This window comes from Orussus abietinus, unplaced genomic scaffold (assembly GCF_000612105.2).
Source record: "Orussus abietinus isolate OABI.00-Male unplaced genomic scaffold, Oabi_2.0 scaffold673, whole genome shotgun sequence".
Lineage (NCBI taxonomy): Eukaryota > Metazoa > Arthropoda > Insecta > Hymenoptera > Orussidae > Orussus > Orussus abietinus.
The window spans coordinates 19,537-37,138 of NW_019394817.1; the positions used below are offsets into that span (position 1 = coordinate 19,537).

General features: G+C 40.5%; 4 protein-coding genes across 9 annotated transcripts; 3 read left to right on the forward strand and 1 right to left on the reverse strand.

The window, feature by feature from the left end:
* Positions 1-3,270: 3,270 nt before the first annotated feature.
* On the forward strand, positions 3,271-4,503 carry LOC105701134. Its single transcript, XM_012427577.1, has 4 exons — positions 3,271-3,276; positions 3,356-3,665; positions 3,740-3,975; positions 4,170-4,503. Exons 1-4 carry the CDS (start codon positions 3,271-3,273, stop codon positions 4,302-4,304), a joined length of 687 nt encoding a protein of 228 aa, XP_012283000.1. The 3' UTR covers positions 4,305-4,503.
* Positions 4,504-5,136: 633 nt separating this feature from the next.
* LOC105701361 (grpE protein homolog, mitochondrial) lies at positions 5,137-6,777 on the forward strand. The gene is made up of 4 exons (XM_012428048.2): positions 5,137-5,350; positions 5,722-6,151; positions 6,305-6,388; positions 6,470-6,777. The coding sequence occupies exons 1-4, from the start codon at positions 5,250-5,252 to the stop codon at positions 6,575-6,577; spliced, it is 723 nt and encodes a 240-aa protein (XP_012283471.1). The 5' UTR covers positions 5,137-5,249; the 3' UTR covers positions 6,578-6,777.
* LOC105701360 (DNA mismatch repair protein Mlh1) lies at positions 6,598-10,611 on the reverse strand. 5 transcript variants are annotated; one of them, XM_012428044.2, is made up of 10 exons: positions 10,439-10,609; positions 10,139-10,366; positions 9,966-10,029; positions 9,685-9,884; positions 9,374-9,602; positions 9,102-9,303; positions 7,668-9,021; positions 7,520-7,583; positions 7,252-7,450; positions 6,598-7,125 (listed from the first exon to the last, which is right to left on the reverse strand). In XM_012428044.2, the coding sequence occupies exons 2-10, from the start codon at positions 10,249-10,251 to the stop codon at positions 6,833-6,835; spliced, it is 2,718 nt and encodes a 905-aa protein (XP_012283467.1). In that variant the 5' UTR covers positions 10,252-10,366; positions 10,439-10,609; the 3' UTR covers positions 6,598-6,832. The 5 variants fall into 5 exon arrangements, 4 of the variants coding, with proteins under 4 accessions (XP_012283467.1, XP_012283468.1, XP_012283466.1 ...); XM_012428045.2 differs by having other exon boundaries at positions 7,668-8,106; positions 8,185-9,021; positions 10,139-10,609; XM_012428043.2 differs by having other exon boundaries at positions 10,139-10,609.
* A 301-nt stretch (positions 10,612-10,912) lies between these two features.
* On the forward strand, positions 10,913-16,215 carry LOC105701374 (putative pre-mRNA-splicing factor ATP-dependent RNA helicase PRP1). 2 transcript variants are annotated; one of them, XM_012428073.1, is made up of 9 exons: positions 10,913-11,101; positions 11,598-11,947; positions 12,032-12,726; positions 12,803-13,033; positions 13,335-13,554; positions 13,799-13,921; positions 13,984-14,174; positions 14,330-14,492; positions 14,599-16,215. In XM_012428073.1, exons 1-9 carry the CDS (start codon positions 11,052-11,054, stop codon positions 14,724-14,726), a joined length of 2,151 nt encoding a protein of 716 aa, XP_012283496.1. In that variant the 5' UTR covers positions 10,913-11,051; the 3' UTR covers positions 14,727-16,215. The 2 variants fall into 2 exon arrangements, with proteins under 2 accessions (XP_012283496.1, XP_012283497.1); XM_012428074.2 differs by lacking the exon at positions 10,913-11,101 and adding an exon at positions 11,440-11,517.
* Positions 16,216-17,602: the final 1,387 nt, after the last annotated feature.

Sequence of the window (17,602 nt, forward strand, 5' to 3'; positions counted from 1 at the left end):
TTTAACTATTAATTTCCGCGTCGCGGCGTCGCGGCGTCGTGGCGGTAAATCTCGACTTGGCGAACTCGGCGTAAATCACTAGTTGGGAGGACGAGCACGTGAACCGCATTTGTTCGTCCGGGCCGAAGAGCGTTAACGACAGTTGCCGTTAACGAGACCGCAGTCTGTCTCTTTCTATCCCTCTGGAGGGACGTCGAGGGACTCCGAAGGGGCCAGACGTCGACGACGATTCGAGGAAAAAGAATGAGAGAATTGAACGAAGAAAAAATTCGCGAAAGCAAAACGGTATGTAGATGTTTTTTTTTTCTATTTTCTATTTCTCAAAAGCAAATTAGCGTATTAAAATGAAACGATACCGTTATCGTAGTAACCGACTCCGACCCGAACAAGTAATTAAGGAATGTGCACTTGTAAAATAATAGAACGTTATATTCTTTAATTTGAATGTGCTTAGGTGTTAAGGAGGTCATGTTTTACGATCGTCATTATTACACGTTAGCTATTCAGCCCCCCAGGGCCGAGCTGGTAAAAGAAGAGTAAGTACCTCTCTACTAGGCTGGTCATCTAACACGGCTGCAGTCGATCCACGAGGTGGCCGTCGAAATCGATCGTCGAGGTTGACGGTCAAAACCCGATCAAGTAATACAATTTGTGATGCGTAGGATCACCCTAATTGAATCGAACGTCAAATTACCGTTAGACTCGTTATCGTATTGCATAGCTGTAACAAAGTAAGGACGAATATTAATTCGAAGGAAATTGAGACGTTGATTCGTTCGGTTGGTGCATGTATTTGTAAATCAAGTATTTTTAATCAAGGTAATCAAGTAGCGGTAGCATTGGCTATGAATGAATTGCAGCCTTGTATGGCAGATATCGTAATACGATGGAATGTTACATATTCAATGTATCATTCCACATCATTTTACTTTTTTTTTTTTTTCTTTCTCCCAGTGATCACGACTACGATTGGCGCGGACGGTAATTCCAGTTATTAATAAAAATATTAATCCCAATATCCTGGCTAGGGTCGATTGCGTCGGAGATATATCGTGCACCGCGCTTTCCTCGATAATAAACCTTGATACCTTCCAGGCGACTCGTCGAGGGAGCCGCTGCGAATTTTTTCAAGGGAGATACAGGGACTTGACGGCTCATATTGAAGGTAGAACCGGAATGAACGCGAGTACGGAAAAAAATTCAGCGGGGACGCGGCAGTCAAAAGATCCATTGAAACTGGCTGACATGGCAGGGTTAATGAAATCCAATAGTTTTCACTTTACTAATTATTTATCACGTGCGGTTTAACGACGTCTCGTAATCAATGGAGAACTTTATTAACCGGAAGTTTCACGAACCGCTAATTATACCCGAATGTATTTCGGACTTTCAGTCAACCGTTAACAACGTGTCAGACGTGACGTTCCGGTATGGAAGTGCACGCGAAGCGTACCAGGTCACTAGGTCCTTTTGTAGCACGTTTACCGGAAGAAGGATCACGTTGGAAACCCGGTCGCAGAATTTTCCTCGATCGTTTCGTAAAATGTTCTCCCCCGTTCGAACTGGAACGCTGAATAGTTGAGCCAAAAAGTACTTATATAGGAGAATCTCGGATACGTGAGACCGTTCGATTAATTTCCTTTCCCTGTCACTTGACGGGATTCGTGAGAAACGCTAATGAAAGAAAAGGTCGATCCATGGATCCGATTCGAGATTCCCTTTCGGAGCAAAGCGAGAGATGAACGGAGAGTCCCTAGAAAAGTAAGAAATGGGCACGAGGTCCGGGAAACAAGAAAAGCAGGGAAATTGCCGACTCGAAAGTGATCCGCTTCGGTGACGGAACGTTAAGCGTCGCGAGTCGTCGAGTCGATTTTGCTCGGTGCAGGAGTCGAAAAGGAGCATCGAGAGATTCAAAAGCGAACCATATCGATCGACCAGTCGAAAGGCTGGTCGCGTCGGGAGGAAGAAGCCAAAGAATAGAATTCTTTAAAGGGGACGAATTGCGCGAGCTCCGGACACCACCGGGTAAACGCGCTTGCCGAGTCCGTGGCCTTGCTTCGTCTTGCAAGAGAAATGTCTCCGAGCCCGACGCCCTCGGAGCTTGCAAATTTTCTTCGAGCCATTACTAACGTCGCGAAGCAGAGCGATTGCAAACAACGCCTTTGGAACCCGACCGGATGGCAAACGATCACGTCGGTTCGCGCGTAATTACGCGGAAGAGAGTTCGATCGACCTCCCGAAACGCTCCTTCGAACGCAAGATCTCGATGGATATCGTAACCCTTGTACGGCCCTCGTCGACAGACGGTATTCGAAAAAGTGACGATCTGTGTCCTATACCGATACCTCTAGAGGTGTCTTGGCGCGACACGCGGCACGAGATCGGTTCTATCGTGCATACCGTGAGAGGTGAGGTTCCTTCGAATCGTTATTTCAAACGGAGGGATCTCGCTCTCCGACCGTACTCGGTCACCCTCGAAGTATCCGGCATTTCGAGGCTTGGATCGAGAAGGAAAATGTCGCGCGAGTCCTTTGGGATTGGGGTTGTTTACTCCGAGGTTTATCTCGGTCCGCAAATGTAAACAGCCTTCAACGGTGGGGTCTTCGTGGGAACCGTCGCATGCCGCGCCTTGATGTGTAAGGGGTTGAAAAGAGGGTTGGAGGGGGTCGCGAGAGGTGAACACGAAGGGCGCTCCGAATAGGAAGAATTTCGTCGGGAGGAATCGCCCGAAAATAAGGAGGCGAATACTTTTAGAACCGCTCTAGCTTCCCGTGGAAGGAGAGGTTTAAACATGCGGTCGAAAGCCGCTACGAAGCAAGGGAACGTTTGACTCTCTCTCGTTCCCTCGGTTTCGAAGTACATATTGGAACGACGGTCCTCTCGGTAAGTAGAACACCGGATCGTCGCGTGCGCGATCTCCTTATCCGCGCAGAAGGGATTTTTTAAAAATGCTCCCGAATCTACTCGCGATCCCTCCGACCTTAATCGACGGTAGAGAGTTTGTCGCTTTCTACGCGGCGACGTCGCATCGATATTCCCGACCGACTCGATTCCTCGTTAGGAGAAGCACCGACAGCTTTCCAGCGCACGTTCGAGTTAAAAATCGTATTACACATCCAACGTACCGATACAACGTCCGTAGGTAACGCTTGCGAGGCCGCTCACGTCCGGGGCGAACGCTTCCGCGGTATATATAATTGCCCGCAGGGGACCGTCAGCGGAATTGCTCGGTGAATTTCGGCAGCGAGCGGACACCCCCTTTCGTCAGTCATGCTGGTGAGTGAGCGGCTCCGCCGCTGCCGGTTTCGGCCGTGCGTTGATCTAGCGTCTGACTCGGGCGCTCGCTCGGTTGCAGATCATCGGCTTCGTTTGCGCCGCGACCTGCCTCTCGGCCTGGGCCGAGCAGCCGGCCGACCAAGTAGCCGGACCCGGCCCCGGACCCGGGCCCGGACCCGGGCCCGGAATAAGGACATCGAACGTGCTGGGCGGGCCGGAGCAACACGCGTCCTTCAGTTTCGTTCGGCCCGGACTGACGCAAACCTCGTACGCGTTCAACGGACCGAGTTCCCATCAGGCGTTCAGCTCTACCGTCGGCAATCCGAGCTTGGCTCAAAGAGTCCAGCCGAACCTGGCGTATGCTCTCGCCTACAGGAACCCGGGTCTGGGTGAGTTTCCACGTTTCGTCCGGCGAACTTGCCGAGTCGACGCGACGGTCTGCTCGTCTCTTCTCCGTCCTTAGGCCCCCTCTGGGACCGATTCGGACCGATCGCGTCCCCATACGTAGCCGCGCCCTCCCGGCTTGCCCAGGACCAGCTCCTTTCGACGCCCTACCCGACCCAATACCTGCAAGCCCAGAGGGCTCAGGCTGTTCCGGTGCAAGCTCTTCCAGAATTCGCGACGTATCGGGAGCAATTGGCGCAACTTCTCGCTCTCGGACAGGCGCACCTGCAACAACTGCAGCTGCAACCCTACCAGGTGATTTGACGCCGAGCGATTTGCGTGCGAGCGCAACGGGGCGATTTACAAGCTGCTCGAGAAAGACCGCTTGATTGCGTGAAACTGTACTTCGCGATTTTCACCGAATCGAATTCGCGAAGAAGAAAGGTTTATTGCGGCATGCAGCGATCATTTCTACCGGGGTAATATTACCGAATAATTTGCTCTTTCAGGTATTGGAACGAATTCAGTCTCAGCAGCAACACGTGCAGCAAGAAACGCAGAATCTGTTGGGCGTCGCTTATTCGGCGGCACCCTCCGTAGCTCGTGTCAAAGTCAATGGAAATGGATTCAAATTTGACTTTTAGCTCGGTAATCTTTTCCCACTATTTTTCTCACCTTTGCACGTGTGCGTGTTAACGAGGCAAGATTTGTATGCGTACGACATTGCTATGTTCGATTGGAATCAATTCATATTTCTCCGAAACTGTCAAGGATACCCTAGTCGCCTTTTCCGAGAGGAAAGTCGCGCGTGGTGAGAGATTCTCTGAATAAAAAATATGAATTTCTACCCGACGGGTTTTACGCTTCTTTTTTGTCCTCGTAGTCCACTAAGTAGTTCATTTCCGGAAGATTCTGTGTAGATCAAAACAATCATAAATGTTTTTGTAAATCAATTTTTTTGGAGCAACGAACGTCCCTGCAACATCGTCGGGAAAAATCGTAGCGATTCGCTCGACGGCTCATTTTGAAGAGAAGGACTATATCTTTAAGGCTGGCGGGGCCGCAAGCGCGGAAAAAGTTCAGGAGCGATTGGGTATTCCGAAAACTCGCTGAAAATGTGATAATCCCCCATGGTTCCCTACATCTCCCTCCAAAAAGATCGCAGCGACTCGTCGGACGGCTTATTTTGGAAGTTACCTGGCGCTTTAGTCCTTAATAATATATAATTTAGAGATGCAACTACAATTCGACGCACCAATTATTTACTATAAGTCGCATGCTTGAAAAGAGGCATTAAGTAATTCGTTTAGATAAGAGCTGGTACTTCGTCCATCATCTCGGTGATGAAGCAACGTGTCGGATACGTCTAACATCCGCAGCAATAACGGCGCTCGTGTCGCAACAAGTTCCATCATCGTTAAAATCGTTTCGAGCGTGAGCTTACGTTACTTGTGACTGTATGTATTCAATGTTGCTATTGGCGGTGATTGGCGCTACGCTCTGGCAGACACGAGGAGCGATGAGGAACGAATGAATTTCATCATTCGTTTCGTTTTGTTAAGTCTTGCGCTCGCGAATCTAAGGAAACCATGGCATCGATTGCCTTACCCTCGATGTTGAAAATTAGTCGAATCACGGTTGAAAATGTATATCAGAATGTGTACCAAATTCGTAAGAATGTGGCTTTAAGGTAAGCGCTTCACCTTGCCCGTACATTGAATGAGCGGTTAAAATCTGCGTTTTAACCTGTCTGTGCAAGTTAAATGTTAGGTAACTGCCGAATTTTAGATGAATCTCATTATGTGGCTAACATTTATCGAGCAAGTACAGTTCGAGTAGAATTGGCCGAAGACACTTTGCTGCTCGGTCCGTTTGATTGTATGGACGAAATATGTGCGATTATGAATTAGTCGTAAAGGCTCGTGTTCGTAGTCTCGTGCCGGTTAGGACGCAGTTTTACCGGAAAATTTTAACGTATTGAAAAATATAATAAAACGTCTGTACGATTTGCTTTCCTTATGAAATTAACTGATAACATTAATCGAGTGTTTTGGAGTGTAGACATTCCTACTTGAATCCTGCCATTTATTGGCAACAACGAGGATACGGTCAAGCAACGGAGCAGACGAGAGTAGAGAGCGGAGAGGCCCAGACTATTGTCCCAGATCTTAAAGAAAATGAAAAGAAACTTAAGGCAGAGCTTGAACTGCTTAACAAGGACCTTGCTCAACTAAAAGAGCAAAATGCGGAAATTGATGATAAGTATAAAAGGGCATTGGCGGATAGTGAAAATCTTAGGGTCAGATTGAGTAAACAGATAGAAGATGCAAAGATTTTTGGGATACAAAATTTTTGTAAAGATCTGGTGGAAGTCGCAGATATCCTAGGAAAAGCTACAGAAAGTGTTCCTAAAAATGAAGTTACCGACAAAAATCCACATTTAAAAAGTCTTTACGAGGGATTAATAATGACAGAGGCACAATTGCATAAGGTACATTTTATGATGTCACTAGGCTAGAACTATTTTTATGATATAATAAATTATAGAATGCAAAAGGCAAAAAATTAGTCTATAATTTACACTTGAAACTGTGCATATTTACTTAAATAAACATAGCTTTGGTCCTGTTGTGCATTTTTTTAGGTATTCAAGAAACATGGTTTAATATCATTAAATCCAATTAATGAAAAATTTGATCCAAATCAACACGAGGCTTTATTTCAACAGGTTAGAGCATCCTTAACATTTTTCTGGTGTTTTCTCGAATTCCTCATTTCAGTCAGTATAATGCTGATTTTTAATTAACAGGAGGTGGAAGGTAAAGCTCCAGGAACAATAGTAGTGGTTTCCAAAGTGGGTTATAAGCTACACGAACGAATAGTTCGACCAGCTTTAGTGGGAGTGGCAAAAGGGTAGCTGAATTATACCTATCCCCATCAGATCTATGAATATATTCCTTACATTATGTCATGTCATATTTACACCGTTATTATATGTTGTGGAATAAAATATTTGTATTACACTAGTGACATTTCCTGGAATTCATATGGGATGAAAACAAGCTTAATGTAATTAAGTACTCTCTAATGTAAAAAATATAAATTGTGTACATTGTGTTCAGATTCTTAGTTATTAATACCATTGAAATACTTTTAAAAAATTATTATCTTTTTAACATCTTTCAAAAACTTTATATAAATTAGGTAGACTAGCTATTTGCAGTATCGTCGAGTCATGAGCAAAATGATTCGGTGGCAACAAACTTCCTTTAATAGCCGCATATAAGACATGTTCTGTAACATATTTCCAATCATAAATTTTGCTGTTTCTATCGATACGGCTATAAAATCTGGCAGTTTCCCTGCAAATATCATTGAAACAAGGTTGTTCCTTTTTCCAGTTTACTTCTGTAGCTAATCTCAAAATATATAGTGGAATTTCTGCTTCGCTTGGAAAATATTTATCTAAAATCAATAAAGACGGATTTCTGTTTTAATCGATGGCATAATTAAAAAATAAAAATGTTTCATCCCTCTAAGTACACACGTTGAATGCAGTAAATAGAATCGATGTTCTATTCTGTTACTAACCTAACAGTATTGGTAAAGATCTTAAGTTTCCTCCCTTGTCAATGACAACAGAAAAATACTCCTTCATCATATCCGTCTTCTCCAGTAATAATTCTTTCACACTTTCTGCCAAGTCTTCCTTTTTTCCATCTTCTTCTGTCCATCCTGCTTCTTCCAAGTCTAAACCCAACATTGCAATATCGTACAAAGGTAGTGGTTCCTAATAAATTAATGACATCTTTGCGAGTTAATGCACGTACTTACAAAATTTCTCCTTTTGCTCACTTACCGTAAATTTTATTACTCCATAGTTTGCAAAGTCATACAGCATTATCTCGTAAAAGAGCTCCTCACTAGACGGGTTTTAATTTTTAATTTTTCATATAAATATATGTCTCCTGATGCTTAGTAGGATATTACTTTTTTAACGTACTTACGCTAATTTTTGAGTATTGCAAATATACAGATTAACGCCACTTTGAATTAGAGCTGAAGTTTCATCAACGCAACCAACAAAGGTCATATTTGATAAAATTTCTCTAAGGCCTTGGTGATAAGTATCTTCTACCATCTTGCGTAAATTCAAGACACTAATCAGTTTTACTTCATGTCTGAAATGATTCACTGAATATGATTTAAATCCTGAGTTCTGTGCCTCGTTTTCTTTTTTGTTTAGAGTATCTGATTGTTCTGGTGAAGTCGTTGGTTCTTGCACCATGTTTCCCTTACAAAGTTGTTCTTGAATAACATTTGAAATCTCAACATCGTTTACTCTTTCATTCTGAATTTTATTTGATGTTATTAAAATATTATCCACTGTAATCCTTTCATTAGTATACATTTTCTGATTTTTTTCACTGATTTTCTTTTTATGATCTATAACATTTCCATTGTTAAAGTATTGATAAACTCTTTTCAATGCTTTATTTGCAACATTATTTGTGCTGTCGTTACCTGTGTCAAGTTCCATCTTATTCTGCTTATCTTGCATGTACACATCCATAGATTCACACAAATCAATATTATTTGGGACTGAAGGGATAACTTGTGCCGTATCGGATTGTATCGATGTACATGGGTAATTTACAGAAGTATCATTAATAGATTTTAGAACTTGGATAGATTGCATTGGTTCATCTAAAATTCCACTAAAACTATCCTCAACGTCATCAGTTGATTCAATCTCCTTTTCAGCATTATTTTCAGTTTTAGATACAGTCTTCTTATCATTTTTATTTCCAGCATTTCTCTCAAGTTGAAATTCGTTCCCCTTTTCAAATTGTTTATTAGAATTTATTGCATGTTCTACAGTGGAAAAAACGACATTAATCAACCCTGATCTATTGTCATTAATATTAATTTCTGAGTTACTGGAATTAATTCTGCTATGTTTCATCGCAGAATGTACCGTAAAATTAAATTTATCAAGTTTCTGATCATTAGAATTGGTTCTAATCATTTCCCGGGCATGAGTTTTCTTTGATTTTCCTGAATTCTCTTTTTGGTATTCTGGTAAAATCTCTTCTAAGACCTCCTTTGGTATATTCACATCTGGTAATCTTGCTTGCATATAAAAGGTTCTTGCAGCACTGTTATTAGCTAGTTTCTCATCTAAAGCAAGTTTTATTTGTTCAATTATTGCATCTTCATGAAGGAATTTAACCTCATGCTTTGTTGGGTGTACATTGACATCGATATTATTTGGATTAATTTCTAGAGACAAATAACACCACGGATGTGTCCTCTTTGGGATATATATCGAGTATAAATCTTCCAGCATTTTTCGGATAGCTATAAAATGTTTCCAATGTCGTGAATAATGTACAGAATTTTAAAGGATACTTGTAGACCGTGTGAATTATAATGCTTACATGTCGACTCAACAAGCCTGTGATTGATAAATAAGAGAAATATTAACCTCTTGCTCGAATAATTGGGGTTCGTCACAAGAGCTTGCATTTTAAATTTATATTTTTCATGTGCATGTTCTATCTCAAGGAGCTCTCGAGCAATAGAATTTCCATAGAGATTTCGAATATTATTTACTTTTGTCGAGTTGTACATTGTTCGTATCTATCGTGTCCAAAGATTAATTAATGAGATTAATCATTTTCTAGGGAATTGCCATAATGCCGTTCCTTACCTGTGGAGTTAAATCTCCTTGTTTTTTTAACATAAATGCTACTGCAGGATTATGGATTGCATATTTGGTAACAACTTCTACGATTTTATTCAATTCTTCGGATATATTTGACAGTGCCTTTCGCCGTGTAGAAACATTGTAAAATAAATTTTCAATTGTTATCGTTGTACCTTGATTTCCAGCACAAGGTTTCAGCTGCCCATTTAATTTACTGTCAATGTACGATCCTCTAGGGTAGAAAAATAATATAATTATAATTTAATAGGAAGAGTGTTAAGGAGCAGTGCCTGCATTTATTTGAATGCACTCACTTATATGCACATTTTTCATCAGCAGTTTTTGTCATAATTGTCAACAATGCAACATGGCTTATGCTTGCCAAAGCTTCTCCTCGAAATCCGAACGTAGATATCGATCTCAGATCTTCAAACTTTTGTAATTTGCTGGTTGTAAACCTTTCACAAACGATCTCCATGTCCTCCTTTCTAATTCCGGTTCCATTGTCTTGAATCTTTTAGAAAATCCCTTTGTGTATGAATTTTATTGCCAATAATTAGGAGAATAGGTTTGCATACATCGTTTAAATACTTACTTGCAGCAATTTTAGTCCACCCTCTTTGACAAGGATTTGAATGTTATTAGCTCGTGCATCGAGGCTACGTAGAATAGTAAAAAAGTATATAATAAAGAGAAAATTTAGGAGGAAAATAATTTCGCGCACGTATACGGCATACTGAAGTTGAAAGTTGATAATTAAATATTAACCTATTTTCGATCAATTCTTTCAATGCGTTGGCTGGCCGTTGGATAACCTCACCAGCTGCAATCCTGTTTACTACCGTCTGATCCAATTTTTGAATTTTAGGAGAAATTTCCATTTTTCTGTAGTCGATTGTCGATTGTACTACGCTCCTAACCTCTCGTTACTCTTACCGCATGAAATCTCCAAGTTCTCAACAACTATTCTTGTTTGGAACGTTTACCGTGGCATCACTGATTGTTTTTTTGTACTTAATATTTGAACAAACTTTATTTAAACGACAAATAAAGGATGTGTCAAGTTACCATTTACTGCGTAGTGTATCATCTCATAGGATTTAACCGAACGTCGTTGCTGCCATTGAGCTTAGATCCAATTTCACACTCGTCCATGTCAATCTCATACGAAGTACCTCACATTTCTATCCAGAGATGAGTTGGTTTCTATCATAGTGAAAGTTACAGATTCGCGGGAGGTATTCATTTTTAACATTTTCACTATATTCGGATTAGGGAGACGTTTCATTAACGCTACAGCGACCGAGCGACGAAGAGCGAATAAGAGGTTTCGATTGGCTGTAGGGAACCAGCGGAATGGGAGAATTTCCGTCGTATGTTCTGTAGCTAATCAGAACCTCTTTTTCGCGCTTCGTCGCTCCGTCGCTTGTCACTGTAGCGCTAATGAAATATCGGCCTTATACAATTTACCCCAAGGTGCTATCTCCCTCTACCTTCTGTTTTTAAATTAAGGTAAGTCCGGAAGGCTTCAGTTTACCGTACTCTGTTGGTGTTCTGAGAAAGTTCGGAATCATCGACGGGGAGGCCATGAGCTTTGGCCTGTTGGCGTGCCATTTTGTGACGCCTCGTGTAAACTTTCATAAACAATTTTTCTTTAAATTGATCCTGGCGAGCACGCGTGATGTCGAAACGAAGGATCGACGTTGTGGACCCTTACGTCAAGCGGAAAGCGTGAGTATTTTTTCAGGAACCGCGATGTTCCTCTGACAATTCTAAGGCACGTTCTACCATGTGCATTGTTCAAATTTTTATGTTGTTACCGAAAAGAGCCTGGGGAGAATCGTCGGTTTACTTGCATGAATTTTCAAGCATACCAATGTCGTCATTAATACTTTGTAGAGGGGTCACTATTTATTGGCGGGAAATGGATTGCTCCGGACGAAGTAGAATGCTTGCTACCTTTTTCAGTGTTAGATTCTGCGTGTTCTGCAATACCGCCCTTAGCGAGCGGTTTTCAAGTTTTACTTATTATTGAGTGGACTGGATGCTTGCACCACAAAAATGTCTAGGCTATATATCAGTTAAATCAATCGATTTACATTATCGTTATACATCCATGAAAAGAGATGTAACCTCTGACATTGATCGTTGTGTATTAAACCACTAATTTCGGTATTGCCATTTGCTACCAACAAAGTAGCGATTTATACTCTATTATCTTTTGCAGAGATAGCACGACAAATAATACAACAATAGCATCTGTCGTACCAAAGGCACAGGTCCAACTTAATCCATATACTGGATTACCATTTACACCACGTTATCATGAATTCTATAAGAAGAGAATTACGTTGCCAGTATTTGAATACCGTGCTGATTTTATGAGACTCTTGGCCCAACATCAGTGCATTGTATTAGTTGGAGAAACTGGTTCTGGGAAAACTACGCAGATACCGCAATGGTGCGTCGAGTATTCAAAGTGTATAGGTTCCAAAGGAGTTGCATGCACATGTCCGAGGCGTGTGGCGGCAATGTCTGTTGCTCAAAGAGTTTCGGAAGAAATGGACGTTGCACTCGGCAAGTTATTCTAATATTTGAAATTCTACTAATTAAGGTATCCGATATAGTAAATACTAATGGATCTCCGTTTTCACAAAGCAGGACAACAAGTAGGTTACAGTATCCGTTTTGAAGATTGTAGCTCCGCGAATACTGTTTTAAAATACATGACAGATGGTATGCTTTTACGAGAGGGAATGTCTGACCCGATGCTTAATGCTTATCAAGTGATTTTGTTGGATGAAGCACACGAAAGGACTTTGGCTACAGATTTGTTAATGGGTGTGCTGAAGGAAGTTATAAAACAGAGGATGGACCTGAAACTTGTAATTATGAGTGCAACATTGGATGCTGGAAAGTTTCAACAGTATTTTGATAATGCACCTTTAATGAATGTACCTGGTCGAACACATCCTGTAGAAATTTTTTACACGCCTGAGCCAGAAAGGGACTATCTAGAAGCTGCCATTAGAACCGTTATTCAGATACACATGTGTGAAGATGTATCTGGAGATTTACTTCTCTTCCTGACAGGTCAAGAAGAAATCGAAGAAGCTTGTAAAAGAATCAAGAGAGAAATGGATAATCTGGGGCCAGAAGTAGGTGAATTAAAGTGTATTCCATTATATTCAACGCTGCCACCAAACTTACAACAACGAATTTTTGACCCTGCTCCGCCTACAAAGTCAAATGGAGCAATTGGTCGAAAAGTTGTTGTGTCAACTAACATTGCCGAGACATCACTAACCATCGATGGAGTAGTTTTTGTCATCGATCCAGGATTTGCTAAGCAAAAGGTAACTCTTCAGATATGGCTCATACGTTAGCGTCTGCATTACAGTTATCTTATCTCTCTATGAAATTCTCACACAGGTATATAATCCTAGAATCCGGGTGGAGTCTCTCCTTGTATCTCCTATTAGTAAAGCTTCCGCTCAGCAAAGAGCAGGGAGGGCGGGGCGAACTCGTCCTGGGAAATGTTTCAGATTATATACAGAGAAAGCTTACAAAAATGAAATGCAGGAGAATACGTATCCAGAAATTCTTCGGTCTAACCTTGGAAGTGTGGTTCTACAATTGAAAAAACTTGGAATCGACGATTTAGTAAGAATGAAACTTGTATTTATGTATTTATGACGTATATAAAAAAACTCGGGTTTAGAGCCAGATACATTCTTGAGCGATAAACTCAGCACCGAGTGTTGAGAGAAACGTGCTCTGCGCGCTTAAGCTCGAGCGAGATACTATAAGTCTCCTGATGCTTGTTATTAAAATGCATGAAATTTACTGTGTACAGCACTTTGTATAAGACTACTTGAGATACGGCTAAATATAATGGGCACCATATATTTTCAGTCCTATAAAGAAAATGTCCCATTGTAATATTAGCTAATTTTAATTTCAGGTACACTTTGATTTTATGGATCCGCCGGCACCTGAAACGCTTATGAGAGCCTTGGAATTGCTGAATTATTTGGCAGCTCTGGATGACGATGGAAATTTAACGGATTTAGGTGCTGTCATGGCAGAATTTCCATTAGATCCTCAACTGGCGAAAATGCTTATTGCTTCTTGCAACCATAATTGCAGCAATGAAATTCTTAGCATCACCGCTATGCTGTCAGGTAAAGTACTAAAGTTTCTCATCCGAGATTGCATTATATCGTAAGACTTTGGGTTCTACATTAGAGAGGCATTAGCCGTTTATAAAACTACCTTTATTTTCGTAAAAGTGAAACTACATAAAGTGATAATTTATCTTACGTTACCGTTGCTGTAGAAGTTAACAATGTCCGAGTTAGGTACTAGCAACAGGTTCGGGGTAAGGTAATTTTGTGTGGTTTATATTGACAATTGATATGGTATTAGTCCCACAGTGTTTCGTAAGACCCAATGAGTCAAAAAAGGATGCTGACACGGCTAAGATGAAGTTTGCTCACATCGATGGTGATCACTTGACCCTATTAAACGTTTATCACTCATTCAAACAAAGTAAGTTTCTTGAACGTTTACCGTTATTATCATTTAGCAACTAATATTATTAATTTGAACAGAATTCGAGGATCCACAGTGGTGCTATGAAAACTATGTAAATTATCGATCACTGAAAAGTGGAGACAACGTGAGACAACAACTCAGTAGAATAATGGACCGATTCTACTTAAAGAGGACTTCTACAGAATTTACATCAAAAGATTATTACATCAACATCCGAAAGGCACTTGTAAACGGGTTTTTCATGCAGGTGCGTTTAAAATAAAATTACATTTGATTGTAAGTGCAATTATTAAATGAATAGTTTAGTGAAAAAAATTGATATACATGCATAGGGAACATAAGTAGCGGGTATATATTTCTGTTTAATGAAACCATGGGTCTAACGCTTCCTTTCGGTTACAGGTAGCACATTTGGAAAGAACTGGACATTATTTGACCATAAAAGATAATCAAGTTGTGCAACTCCATCCGAGCAGTTGTCTAGACCATAAACCCGAGTGGGTAATTTATAACGAATTTGTGCTCACGACCAAAAATTATATTAGAACTGTGACTGATATTAAGCGTACGTAAAATTTGAATCCTTTTTTTTTTGTTGAAAAAATAGCAATTGTAATTATACGACACCCGTAACAGATATCTAATTGATAACTCTCACTTGTTGGTTGCAGCTGATTGGCTGCTGAAAATAGCACCGCAGTACTACGATTTGGAGAATTTTCCAGATTGCGAAGCTAAGGTACAATTAGAAGTGATTCAAGCTCGATTAGATTCGAAACAATACCAAGAAGGATTCTAACCTCGATATGTTCTAGATACATTTAGGAACGGTATGAGCAAATGTGGAAATAGCGATTTGCGTGCCGCTAGGTTTCATTGTAAAAGTTCACGGCTTGTAATTACTCACAGAACGGGAATTTTCTACGTTTAAAGAGAAATGATTCGGCATGCACTTTAGTAAGGGAAATTCTATTCGATTTTGTGATTCCGATCATCGAGGGTAATGTAACGTTGAAAGGATCGAAAATTAGGTATCTCCGTAACTAGGATCTTAATCCTTTTAACGCTCAGTTCCAAAGTGCAAACGTCGAGGAACATACGCAATTTGTCCCATCTCGGGAGAATTAAAGTCAAAATCGTCGACATATTGAAGACTAGAGACACGCTTATTACCCTGAATTTTCGATGGAAGATATTTATGTACAATATCCGAGTGCGAAGGTAGCGATATAAATTTAAGATTTCATGCATAGAACTTGTTCATACACAATGTCACGTTAGAAAGATTAGAATAATTTTTGTATATGCGATGGAGGAGGGAAAAAAGGATGGTTATACAGAAAGCATACAAAACGCTCACTTCACGTAGCGTAACGTGAACGTGCGCGAGCAGCTGCGTTGTTGCTTTCGATTTTCAAACTTCTTAATGTTCTCGATCTTTTTTATTGCTATTAATTTCAGAGGTTTGATTAGTTTCTGTATCGTAAACTACTTATGTTTTTTATTTGTATATGTTATGAAACATTCAACCCGCGTAACAAAATTATTATATTACATGTTGCGTCTACTCAAATCTGCAAGAAAATACCTCATGTTATTTCAAGATAGAAGATTTCTACTATCGGTTAATTGTTTTTTTATGCGAACCTAGCACTAACTGTTCTCTGTAGAAGTACTACTTCCTTTCTTGCTTTCCTTTCGCCGTTTTGCACTTTTAGAAGAAACAGAAAACACAATCTAGAGAGAGAGAGAGAGAGAGAGAGATAGAGAGAAACAAGTAGTATATATGGACAGTATATAATAGAAATTGTATGAACTTTCCACTCGAATGTATAAGTTAGATCAGATAAAGTTAATGATTACTCTAATTTATGAAAGTTAGTATACTATGTATTGTAAATTACCATAGTGCTGTATATCAGCATTGACCGTCATTTTTCGTGCAGTTAATAATAATAAAAATAATAATAACAACAACATTAATAAGAACAAAAATAATAATCAGGATGTCACTCAATATGAGGTTTTTAATTTGCGACGAATTGCATGTATCCCAATTACACATATACGCGACATATACCCCATGCACACATTTTCATGTATGCATTTCTCTCTCATATTATTATGTACACTGACGAAAACGGTTCAATACTTGTCCTAATCCTAAATATTTCTGAGAATGAGTTAATTTGCCTTTGTCGTTAGAAAAGTCAGTTAGTTTTCGGTTTTGTACATAACGATCTGCACGAAGTGCAAGTGTGGATAAATATATTAAATTTATAATCGCAGACAGTGTTTGATATGTATCACGTTATTCGAATAGAATAGTAAATGTATTTCAATGTGTTACGCATTATGATGTTTTAGATCAATCGGCCTATCAAGAAAAGAACTATCACAACTAAGAAACTAAGGTTAAGGTGATCAGAAGTGGCTGATGATGGTTAGAAAAGACTTTGGGCTGTGCTGGGTGGTGCTAGGTCTGCAGGAAAAATACAGCAACGCAACTTTCGATATCAAATGACCCCCTCTACTGATCTTCTCAGGTCACCACCACGAACACATGAGCGGACTAGGTCGGTCGAGGTAGGGGACGGTCGGACTATGCGTGATCGATAGATGACTCGATTCCGCGTCGAAGATTCCAAATGACGTTTGTACTTGCCACCTGTTACAACTCTGGGCAGCCCGAGAACCGGCTGAAAAAACGATGAGCTCCTCACAAAAACTCCAAAACCCTGTATCTCTTCCGAAAGAAATCGCAGCCACTTGCTCGAGAGATCAATTTAAACGAAACAATCTTCCCTATCAAGCTACCGTGGACGCAGTTCGAATCGCGAAAAAGATTCACAAACATCGTTTAACATATTTTAACACCTTCTACCGACAAGTGCAGTAAGCTCGATTTCAATAAATTGCCCATGATGATTATACCAAAAATGGCTGCTTCCAGGTGATCCACCTAAACCTGCAAAGGGGCACAAAAGTACAGGTAAAACAGAACATTGAAGGAACACCTGGAAGTCGTCAGATTCTCCGAAGTGGACCACCTAAAGCTGAAAGGGAACACAAAGGCACAAACGAAACCATTGGGAAAGCGAGAAAGAGACGGTGATACAAAAGCTAATAACTTAAGAAAGTTACCATTAAAGTCGAGAATATTTCGCAGTGCATAGATCTCGTATAATTGACTCAGTAAAAATCTATTCAATTATACATTATTTGGCGTGAGAAAAATCAAATATATTTATCTTACTTAAATGCAGACTCGAGAAAATTTCGTGAAAAAGATAGTTCACCGTCTCTCCTCGTCAATCCTGATAAAATACGTATAAAAATATAGGAGGGACAACGTGGCCAAATAAATGATGATTGTCCGTTCGAAAGAACGAAAGACCATCGTAGTTGCCCTCTTCTTAAGGGGCCGCTTCGGCATATAGCCTCTTCGACTCTTGAAGTCTCTTCGGGCAGAGCCCCCTACGTCTCGAACGCTTGGCAATCTCCTGATTTGTCGGATTAATAAAAAAAAAAAAAAAAATGACTCCACGAGCAGATCTAAAAGCTAGCAAAACGACGACCTGCGATCCGAGGATGCGCAGTCCGAGCGTATCGCACATTTACTCGATTCCCAAGCGCGGTCTAATTAATTTCAGTGCTGAAAGAAAATTTGTACAA

Coding starts and splice junctions, on each gene's coding strand:
- LOC105701134 (XM_012427577.1), top strand. Junction 3,666..3,739: donor CTACAGGAACCCGGGTCTGG/GTGAGTTTCCAC, acceptor CTCCGTCCTTAG/GCCCCCTCTGGGACCGATTC. Junction 3,976..4,169: donor TGCAGCTGCAACCCTACCAG/GTGATTTGACGC, acceptor TTGCTCTTTCAG/GTATTGGAACGAATTCAGTC.
- LOC105701361 (XM_012428048.2), top strand. CDS start 5,250: ATGGCATCGATTGCCTTACCCTCGATGTTGAAAATTAGTCGAATCACG. Junction 5,351..5,721: donor CGTAAGAATGTGGCTTTAAG/GTAAGCGCTTCA, acceptor TTTGGAGTGTAG/ACATTCCTACTTGAATCCTG. Junction 6,389..6,469: donor ACGAGGCTTTATTTCAACAG/GTTAGAGCATCC, acceptor TTTAATTAACAG/GAGGTGGAAGGTAAAGCTCC.
- LOC105701360 (XM_012428044.2), bottom strand. CDS start 10,251: ATGGAAATTTCTCCTAAAATTCAAAAATTGGATCAGACGGTAGTAAAC. Junction 7,584..7,667: donor TGCAATACTCAAAAATTAGC/GTAAGTACGTTA, acceptor AAACCCGTCTAG/TGAGGAGCTCTTTTACGAGA. Junction 7,126..7,251: donor ATCTTTACCAATACTGTTAG/GTTAGTAACAGA, acceptor TATTGATTTTAG/ATAAATATTTTCCAAGCGAA.
- LOC105701374 (XM_012428073.1), top strand. CDS start 11,052: ATGTCGAAACGAAGGATCGACGTTGTGGACCCTTACGTCAAGCGGAAA. Junction 13,034..13,334: donor AACTTGGAATCGACGATTTA/GTAAGAATGAAA, acceptor TTTTAATTTCAG/GTACACTTTGATTTTATGGA. Junction 14,175..14,329: donor TAAACGGGTTTTTCATGCAG/GTGCGTTTAAAA, acceptor TTTCGGTTACAG/GTAGCACATTTGGAAAGAAC.